The following is a 10,842-nucleotide window of genomic DNA, read 5'->3' as shown; positions in this document are numbered from 1 at the left end:
TTACAGCTGCGTACCTCCACGTATGGTAATGTGGCTGAGGGGTTACAGCTATGCACTCCCACGTATGGTAATGTGGCTGAGGGGTATGGTAATAATGTGGCTGAGGGCTACAGCTGCGTACCTCCAAGTACGGTGATAATGTGGCTGAGGGGTTACAGCTATGTACCTCCAAGTATGGTGGTAATGTGGTTGAGGGGTTACAGCTGCGTACCTCCATGAATGGTAATGTGGCTGAGGGGGTACAGCTACTTGCCTTCGTGTATGGTAATAATGTGGCTAAGGGGTTACAGCTAGACACCTCCAGGTATGGTGGTAATGTGGCTGAGGGCTACAGCTGCGTACCTCCAAGTATGGTAATAATGTGGCTGAGGGCTGAGTGAGTGAGTGAGTGTTTGGGGTTTAACCTCGTACTCAACAATTTTTCAGTCATATGACGACGATAATGTGGCTGAGGTGTTACAGCTACCTACCTCCAAGTATGGTAATAATGTGGCTGAGGGATTACAGCCATGTACCTCTAAGCAAGGTAATAATGTGGCTGACGGGTTACAGCTATGTACTTCCAAGCATGGTAATAATGTGGCTGAGGGGTTACAGCTATGTATCTTCAAGTATGGTAATAATGTGGCTGAGGGACCACAGCCATGTACCTCCAAGTATGGTAATAATGTGGCTGATGGGTTACAGCTATGTACCTCCAAGTATAGTAATAATGTGGCTGAGGGGCCACAGCCATGTACCTCCAAGTATGGTAATAATGTGGCTGAGGGGTCACAGCTATGTACCTCCAAGTATGGTAATAATGTAAGTGAGGGGTTGCAGCTATGTACTTCCAAGTATGGTAATAATGTGGCTGAGGGGCCACAGCCATGTACCTCCAAGTATGGTAATAATGTGGCTGACAGGTTACAGCTACATACCTTCAAGCATGGTAATAGTGTGGCTGAGGGGTTACAGCTATGTACCTCCAAGCATGGTAATAATGTGGCTGAGGGGTTACAGCTATGTACCACCAAGTACGGTAATAATGCGACTGTGTCGTTACAGCTACGTACCTCCTTGTATGCCAATAATGAGGGAGAGGTTAGAGCTATGTACCTCTAAGTAAGGCAATAATTTGACCAAGAGGAATATAGAGAATGTGCCTCACAAGTTGGAGAAACAGGTTCAGTCCCAATCCATGCCTTATGCTTTATAATTTGATAACCTGGTGTCAGTATACTATGAGTGACTGGTGTCTTCTGCATGGTGTACAAGTGAGGCAGCACTTAGATACAATGTTTACAGTTTTACACCAAAAGTTTGGTATGTTAAAATACACTTTCTTAAGCAAATAAAGTCCTTAAACATGATAAGTTTGATACTAGTTTCTGATAAGAAAGTAATCGAACTTTACTCAAAAAAGCAAAAGCAAAAATACTCTCAAGTGACCCAATAAGGGAAATGGATCAGTCAGGATCGAGTAGAATATGACACATGTAAACTACTCAACACTAGGATAGGTTCCTGTAGGACACTGCCATGGTGTGATGAAAGGGTACGTTTACTTGCAAGGATATTAAACCCCAAGCCATACATTTTTAATTATCTCTCACTGAAGCTGTTTTCTAAGATTTCAGAAACAGTAAAAAGGGTTTGAAGATCACTTTGACTCTGGTAGATTACCCTGTCAACACAATTTGTGGAGCTTTGGTAACACTAAGATGCTCAAGACTCTTATGTGGCTGTTTTAATCGGTTTTGCCATCAGTTTTAACACTACTCATCTTCCACTGATATGGTGTGCACATATGGACGTCCGGGGTGGGGAAGTTCCCCAATAATTTGCCAAAGGTCGGTGGTTCTTCCTGAGCACTCTGGGCTCCACCCATGAAACTGACCATCAATGTGTAGGGGAAAAATTCTTGTGTATTGCTTTTTGCAACAATCAATCAATCAATCAATCAATCAATCACTACTTCTTGGCAGAAATTACGGTCAAGTACGGGATTTTGGAACACAACAGCAAAATAATGCTAAGTTGAAACATGTAACTCCATATCAGTATGGTTTTAAGTCTTCCCAATTGTGACATCTTTACAGTTAAATGTTAAGTCTTGCATGGGAATGTTCATCAGTAACTTGCCAAAGGTTGGTGGTTTCTGCCAAGTATATATAGTGCTGAACAAAAATGAAATAAATAAAATCACATCTAATCTAGACCAGTGGCGAAAACAAACAACATTGGTTTTATCTCCAGACCAAATCAAAAATACAAAACTTACTGACTTCTTAATTCATTTATTGCGAAAATAAATAGTACACGTCTGACAAATAAAATGTCACGAGACTTTTTTTTTTCCAATTCAGCATTCCAGCTCCTGAATCCGCTATGTTTAGGAAAGACACTAGATGTAGATTTAGTGATAATTTGCTTGTTATATTTACGGCAGCCTAGCAATCCTTATGATGTCACTGATTTCAATGGTCAGGTGAAACAAAAGGACGAGATTTGTTACCCTAAATCCCTAACAAATTCCACCAACAAAGTAGAACTTAAGATGATGATTTAAGACATGTTTGAAAATATTTTGAAGATTAAAACCAAATGGTTAAGCGAAGGCAGTTGGAAGTCTTCACAAAAAGCCTAAAATAATCTGCCTCGATAACAGATCAGTCATCTAAATGCGTACTACGTGGATGTTTGAATTTCTCGAGGATTTAGTACATTCAGGTAAGAGATCAGCGTCAGAAATATACAGGGTGGAGCAAAAGTCTGGACCCATCGGCAATTGTGGTTTATACTAACAATCCAACAACATTACAAGCACAAAAAGATAACATCTCACAAGAAATTGAAACCATAAGAGGGAATAACTATGCCTCGAAATGTGCAAGGATCACGTGCCTCCCGAGTAAGAAAGTGTTTAGAGGAAGGTGGAAGTCAGTTCGAACACTTATTGTAAACTGTAAATTGTTATGTATTAAATTGCCTGTGGGTCCAGACTTTCGTTCCACCCTGTATTTAACCCCACCGCTTGTTGACATATTGCCTGTGAACACAAAATATCCTCTCTGGAGTGAGAAAGCATGTATGTACATGTATGTATACTTGGGGTTTAATGTCGTACTTTTTTTTCAGTCATATGGTGACAAGTCATTAGGTGTGTGTACATATGCCGACTGAGGATGTATTAGCTTAATGAAATTACCTGCCACTCTTTTAACAGTTAACCATTAAAAAGTCACCTCAAAAGATCTTACAATCATACAATGTAAACTGTAGAAGTAGGTGAGGCACCTTTTTAAATGCAGGCCTGTAAAATTCAAAATTCGAAGATTTTATTATTAACACCATGTGTGTTCTCAAAATGACAGGCTTAGGGAATTTTCAAAATGTATATGTATACATCAACTCCCAAAACAATGAGTTTATTCATAAAGCAGTAATCCATCCAATTACATGTAAAACTTGACTGACTTAATCGTGCCAGTAATCATTTCACACAAGCAAGGCACTCTTGGCACTGCTATATAAACTAAGTCAATCCAGCAGACTTTGATATCTTTATTCACCTATTTATGGGGTCAATACTATGTTAAGCTTTGTGTACATGTTTAAATAGGCCACATTCACATATAGTATAACAAATACGGCATTTAACCAAACGTATGATGCATAAAAAAAATGCAATTTCATAAGTACACAAAGGCCTTACACTGACACTTCTGATGACAAACATTCATTTTTTTCTAATAATAAATTAATCAAACTTCACAAGAATAACTCTTAAGTGACCCAATAACGTGGATGAATCAATCAGAATCAAGCAAAATGAGCCAAAATGAAAAACGCTAAACTTAAGGTGAACAGTACTTGACAGTTACTAGTGCACACACAGTGCTCTCCCCTGACTGGATGAATATTGTCTACACTGTAAGTACGCAGCAGACTTTTTAAATTATTTACCTTGTTAGGATGATCAGTAGGGGAGAGAGGAGCTTTGGGACTACATGTATAGACATATTTTGTTGTGCTGTTGACAATTCAAATTTCAACTTCAAGCCATAAGTGATTGATAGATACATAAACAGACATGTAACATTATAAATTCATGTATTTTCTTTTTTCGGCAAGCACCACAATCATAACAGTGTACATATGCATAAGATAAAATTATCGGTACTGTAATTCTCCTAATTTTATGCACAGATATCAGTAGTGCTGAAATCAAAAATATTACATTTCTCTCTGATTTTTTGTGAAAAGCAAAAACTATCTGTGTGTTGTTGATTAGATGGACCCACCAAGAAAGATTGTATTTTTTATTTAAGAGAAACTAAATATTATTCCTGCCACAAATAAATAAATATCGGCTAAACAGAGCTGACCGGATATGTTACTAAAATCAGAATGATTACAGTTAGCATGAGGTACAATTATAGTTCGTAACAGAGAACAAGTGTACCACTATTTCTAATTAACCAGATTTACCAATTACACAACTGCCTCAGCTCTGATATTGGTACGCCAAACTGGGTACATGGATTCATGGTTCTGTCCAACACATCTTCATGAGAAACTTTTTCTACAGCATTAGGTACTTTGGAATTGAAGCCTTTGGAACTACTTGGCCAAAACTGCTAATACTATTTCCCTGGTTAAAAAAAAAAATATAACAACAACAACAACACAAAATGGTCTGAAAGCTTGAATTTTTATGGACAATCATATTTTTTCTCAACCTTGACACCTTGGAATGTTTTTTGTCATGTGTTATTTACCTTAATTTGGACATCCATAACGACTGATCTTGGCTATATGCCAACTTTCACAAATTTAAATGAACATGTAATTCCTATCCAGTTAGTTTCTCCTAAACTACCAATGCTTTCTTCTGCAACATTAGAAGCTCGAATTGCTTTACCGGAAAAAATGTAGCTCACACAATAATTCGCTAGCAATTTTTACAAAACTAATGCAGACAGGAACCATTTTCATTGGAGAATACCCTTGATCACATGACATGCAAGAAATGTATTAGGTAAATGTAAACTACAATCAAAGGAAGGAGTCTGGAATATTTTGAGACAGTCAGAAAGAAAGTTGCGTACACAACAAGGTTTTCCACTTAATGGTAAGAAGAAGTAAAATACAGTATAATATCTCCTGTACTTATTCCTCTGATATTTACATTAATCATTTTCTTACACCACTTTGATCTATTTGACAAATCTCCACGGAGTATTACACAAAATGGAAGAGTTAAATAAAGTGATACATGTACTTCTTTCTCAGTTTTCTGGTCGCTCATTTCTATAAATGTATCAGTACCTTATAAATGGATTCCAGCATTCCACGGTAAAGTCTGTTCATACACATACAAGCGGGTGTATATATATATATATATATATATATATATATATATATATATATATATAAAGGATTAAGCAAGTTGAACACCTTAATGCAGTAGCACAAAAATACGCTACAATGCAGTTCAGAACACAAATTTATGTGCAGTAAATTCATTTACATTCCTACAAACATAAGCAAAAGTTTGTAGTATCTGCAACATCTCACAAATAGGTTCATGTCACCTTGCACCCAGGACACTTGTTAAGTGAATGTCCCATGTTAAAAGGATATCAAAACTCTGATGTACCCACCCACAGAAAGAGTGACTCATAGGGCTGCTTGTCACAGCTAGTCAGTTCCCATTCTTGATAATGAACAAAATACAACTTGTAAACACCAGAGGGTTTTGGTCTCCGAAACAGTTAATGGTTCAAATGGCAAAGACAGCAGTTCTGTTGACTTTGACAGGTTACTATGAGCTAAAACTAACAACACTAGCAAACAAAGAATATAAATAAAATATAAAACAGTTTCTCCTAGTAGGCCTACACATACATTGCAAAAAGCGAACTAAACCTAGCAAGAAATAGAAGTAAACAAATTGCACAGAAAGATAGGTTCAGGTAGAGTTAAGTCCAAAAACGACTAAAATAAGAAAGACAGAAATCATGCACAGAGTATATACTATAGATCATGCTTTGTACAAGGGTAATTAAACCTAATTTACCTGATTCACCTGAAGTTTGGTAAGTAAAAATGGAAGAATTTAAGGGCTTTAAAATAATACTTTTAATGCCAATACCCAAGTTTTGCTGATAAGAAATTAATCAAACTTCACAAAAAACCTCTTGATTGGCCCTATAAGGTGGAGGAATTAATCAAAATCACACAAAATATGTAAAAATCAAACTTCATAAAAAAAAACACTTGAATAGCCCTATAAGGTGGATGAATCAATCAGAATCAGGTAAAATTTGTCAGCTGAAATACGCTAAACTTTAGGTGAAATACAGTGATACAAAACAATCATACTTATTACACAAACAATAACTTTAAACAATGAAGCATGGAGTTAGGGGTCACTTACAACTAACATGTCTAAATTCATGTCTAAGTTGCAGGAAATACAGAATAGTTTAGTTGGTCCCTTATTGAAAATCGAAAAACCCAAGATTGGCAATTCTAATCCACTGATATCAAACTACACATCACAAAGGCATCTTGCACGCTCTCGATCAATAGCTACATGTTGTCAAGCTTCAACAAAAATATGTCTGGGGCAAGTCGCAAGGTTTCATAATCGTGGATTCTCATTGTAATACCCTGGCAAAATGTCAAACAAAATCACAGCAAATTCTTCAATCTTACTGCCACTTGAGATGCTTCAAGTTTTCCTTTGGAAACTGAGAACACACTGTCAAACACTTGCATAAACCAAAACAATGAGGAGTTAAAGTGAAGTAAATACTATTCCAAACATATGTTCTGCATGTAATTTCACATTCACAATCTGGTAATATTAAAACAGAATAAATACATATTAACGTATTCTGGGGGAAACAATGCACTAGACACAATGAATATAGTACTGTCACACTACTTGAACATACATGCAACTCAACCTTAAAATACCCTTTTACATTTTTTTTTTCTGTCCCATTTTTACTTTGTTTACGAATTTTCATCAAATAGACTTTAAAACCTTGACTCCACACTATCTTCGGAACAATACCAACTTTTCAAGGTCACGCCCTTGTGATAAAAACTTTAAGATTTCCTTTCCACCGTATTTTTACAGAGCTTCCTCAAAGTGGTTCTAAGATGTGGTTAAGTCTATGAAGCTACCTTCATGGCTAACAAACGTTATGAACATATATATATGTAATTAAAAATATGAGCACAAAGTTAATGAAAAACAATTCAACGCGGCTTAAGTACTGAATTTACCCAAATGACTTAAAATTTCGCCCACAAAAGTGAATTTTAGAGGCAAATAAAGGTCAGAAAATATTATTTTTGGTGCTGAAACTTAGAATTTCCCAGTAGAATGTCATCCCATATTCCAAGTAAACCTCACATTTATCTATTTATTTGTTTGATAGGTGTTTACGCCGTACTCAAGAATATTTCACTTATACAACAGTGGCCAGCATTGTGGTGGGAGGAAACTGAGCAGAGCCCCTGGGAAACCCATGACCATTCGCAGGTTGTTGACAGATCTTCCAACGTTCGGCCAGAGAGGAAGCCAGCATGAGCTGGACTTGAACTCACACTGACCGCATTGGTGAGAGGCTCCTGGGTCATTACGCTGCGATAGCCACAGAGTCCCCCTAGTAAACCACAAAACACCTTTCTAAAACCAACAGAACTCTCAGAATAAGGAAAAATGGGCAAGTTTGTCCTGGGCAAAATTCATGGTCATTCAGGGTATTCGGTGAAGTAAACTAGCTTCAAAGCAACTCAAAAAAAAATGAAACTAATGAACAAGTAATTAATTAATAGACAGTCCAAGCAGATCATTTCTTGAATGGTGAAAATCTCAACCCTTTGCCATAAAACAGCAACTGTACATTGTAAATAAATACATGCACCTATAATACATGCGTGTGCATTTGTTCAGAAAATGACGACATATTTCATGATATAAATAAATAAACTCCAACTCAAAACTCCTGACTTCCTCTTAAAACTCATCATGTTCAATGGTTTTCTGAAAGAAAGCACAAAATCAATGTTTATATTCAATTTCATAATTTTTTTTTTTATTTTTCCAATGAGAATTTCCAACAATATTTGAAACAGTTACCTGACCTACAGCCGGATGGACAAACCCAAATTGATATTTTGACGGAAATGATGGACAAAATATTAGACATGTTCTCGTTAATGTTCGTTAAAGTAAGTCACACACCATGAAGGTTTGTCATCAGCCTTTTCAACAGCTCTGACCTGGTCAATTTCTGCCAAACTAGTGAGAGATAGATTGTTTGTTCACTCATTCACTCCTGCCAATCAGGGATTTAGCCAACTGATCCTGGGCTGGGTTTTTCTAAACTGTTTTAAGACTTAATACCAGCTTTCAAGTCTTCAATTTTGTGTTGAGCCCAAGAACAATTGTGTAAGAGTATATTAAAATAAATAAATATGCTGCTGTTATACTTTGACTTTGAACAACTGCATTGGCTGCTGAGTTTGGCTAAAATTTTAAACATAAATTATGCGTTAATGTATTAACTACTATGCCCTCTGACAACTGGGGCCTGGGTAATGTATTTGCACTACATCCACAAAACCATAAATAGCAAACCTACTACCAACTAATGTCTCACACCATTGCTCATACCTTATGCTGCATATTACTCCTCACAAACTGTACAATTTCATAGGCGTCTTGACTTCGTACATCCCAACCGTAAGGATTCTGAAACATAACAAAATGAAGGTTATGGTCAGTAGACAGCCCAACTGTTAACCACAAAATGTACTCCACCAAACAAGTGGCCACCGGAACCATTGCTGGTGATATTATGATATGTTATCGTGACATTGTGACATGACAAACAATTATCGTGACATTGCGACATGACAAACAATTATCTTGACACTGTGACATGACAAACAATTATCATGACACTGTGACATGACAAACAATCGTCGTGACACTGTGACATGACAAACAATTGTCGTGACATTGTGACATGACAAACAATTATTGTGACACCGTGACATGACAAACAATTATCGTGACATTGTGACATGACAAACAATTATCGTGACACTGTGACATGACAAACAATTATCGTGTCATTGTGACATGACAAACAATTATCGTGACATTGTGACATGACAAACAATTATCGTGATAGTGTGACATGACAAACAATTAGTGACATTGTGACATGACAAACAATTATCGTGACATTGTGACATGACAAACAATTATCGTGACAGTGTGACATGACAAACAATTAGTGACACTGTGACATGACAAACAATTATCGTGACACTGTGACATGACAAACAATTATCGTGACACTGTGACATGACAAACAATTATCGTGACACTGTGACATGACAAACAATTATCGTGACATTGTGACACGACAAACAATTATCGTGACACTGTGACATGACAAACACCTATCATGACATTGTGACATGACAAACAAATACAGAGTAGCAGGGCAGATGTTTGGACAATGCATATGACTTCAGACAAACACCCTGCTATGAAAATATCTCAATACCCTTCACGTACATCAAAGGACTGTGTAGTGACAATTTTTTTGTGTTTTCTCTGAAACTGAAACTCCTGAAAAATGCTAAAGTCACAATTAAGAGATGGTATTTTTAAACTTTGGTATTCAAACAAGTAAGGGTGTATGTCAGATTACCCACAAAACAACATGGAAAGAAGTATCACAAAATCAAACCACAGACTGCACAGCTTGGACCTGAACTGATTCAGACAGAGCAACTTCTCCATTACAACAAAACAAATTTAATAGTGTTTATTTAATTATTCACATAGCTGCTGCTGAGCAACAAATTGAAGGGCTTTCCACTCATACGATGGTCGTCAACATTATGGGTGGAGTAAACAGGAGTAGCCGGGGGGTAATGCACTGACCTCTGGCAAGTCACTGACAAACTTTCCCAGGATTGAAAGACAAGTGATCTTCAACAAACTTTAGAACACGTAAACCATCCCATGAGCGTCAATGAATAGATCAACGTGTGAATATCTGCATGTCACAAACCGGAAATGGGTCTGCAAGAACCGATTAATCAACATGAGCATTTGTACTACATCAATACCTGTTCTTGACCTCCCGTTGTTCGAGTGCCAGCGTAGAATCTCACAGATGGGTACGCATGAACAGACGCCAACTGACAAATTCTCGGATGTGCATCACAGTCCACTTTACCGGCTTTCACTTCACCCTCTAAATCCTGGTCGAAAACAAACAACAACAACAAAAAAAAAACACTTAATTTTATCATTTAATCATTTAACTTTTTAAATTTAACAACCACTATATTTGGAGAAATATACAGACAGAAAATGTAGGCATGTAGGCCATGCTCACAAGGTAATGTACCATGTTCACGTGGCAATAAGCAACAAGAGCATGCATTTGTTCTACTGCAGTTACCTCCCTTCTATTGTCCTCTAACATCTGCTTGTTGGTAAAGTATAAAACTGGACAATGATTTACTTGATTGGTGTTTTACGCCATACTCAAGAATATTTCACCTATACGACAGCAGCCAGCATTATGGGGAGGATGAAACTGGGCAGAGCCCAGGGGAACCTACAAGTATAATTGTAATAAAACATACTCTGTTTGCAGGTATTGTTAGCTCTCAACAAGTAATACTCAAGACATGCTTCACACTCGCTGAAAATCACTTCCCTCAAGCTGACAATTCCTGATATGTCCCCTCCCTCAGTACGCTCTATCTGTACATCTTACACTCTAAAAGATACGCACACATTTTCAC

The 10,842-nt window shown here is 37.1% G+C and overlaps 1 protein-coding gene across 1 annotated transcript in view; it reads right to left on the bottom strand.

The window, feature by feature from the left end:
• Nucleotides 1-5,502: 5,502 nt before the first annotated feature.
• Nucleotides 5,503-10,842, bottom strand: part of LOC135464611 (dnaJ homolog subfamily C member 10-like) — a 31,855-nt gene continuing 26,515 nt past the window's right edge. The window contains 3 exon segments of the mRNA XM_064742055.1: nucleotides 5,503-8,047; nucleotides 8,681-8,758; nucleotides 10,156-10,290. Coding sequence (XP_064598125.1) covers nucleotides 8,021-8,047; nucleotides 8,681-8,758; nucleotides 10,156-10,290 — 240 coding nt within the window. The 3' untranslated portion in view covers nucleotides 5,503-8,020.

This window comes from Liolophura sinensis, chromosome 4 (genome assembly GCF_032854445.1).
Source record: "Liolophura sinensis isolate JHLJ2023 chromosome 4, CUHK_Ljap_v2, whole genome shotgun sequence".
Taxonomy (NCBI): domain Eukaryota; kingdom Metazoa; phylum Mollusca; class Polyplacophora; order Chitonida; family Chitonidae; genus Liolophura; species Liolophura sinensis.
The sequence above is the reverse complement of the archived record's forward strand: the minus strand, read 5'-3'. Positions and strand labels throughout refer to the sequence as shown.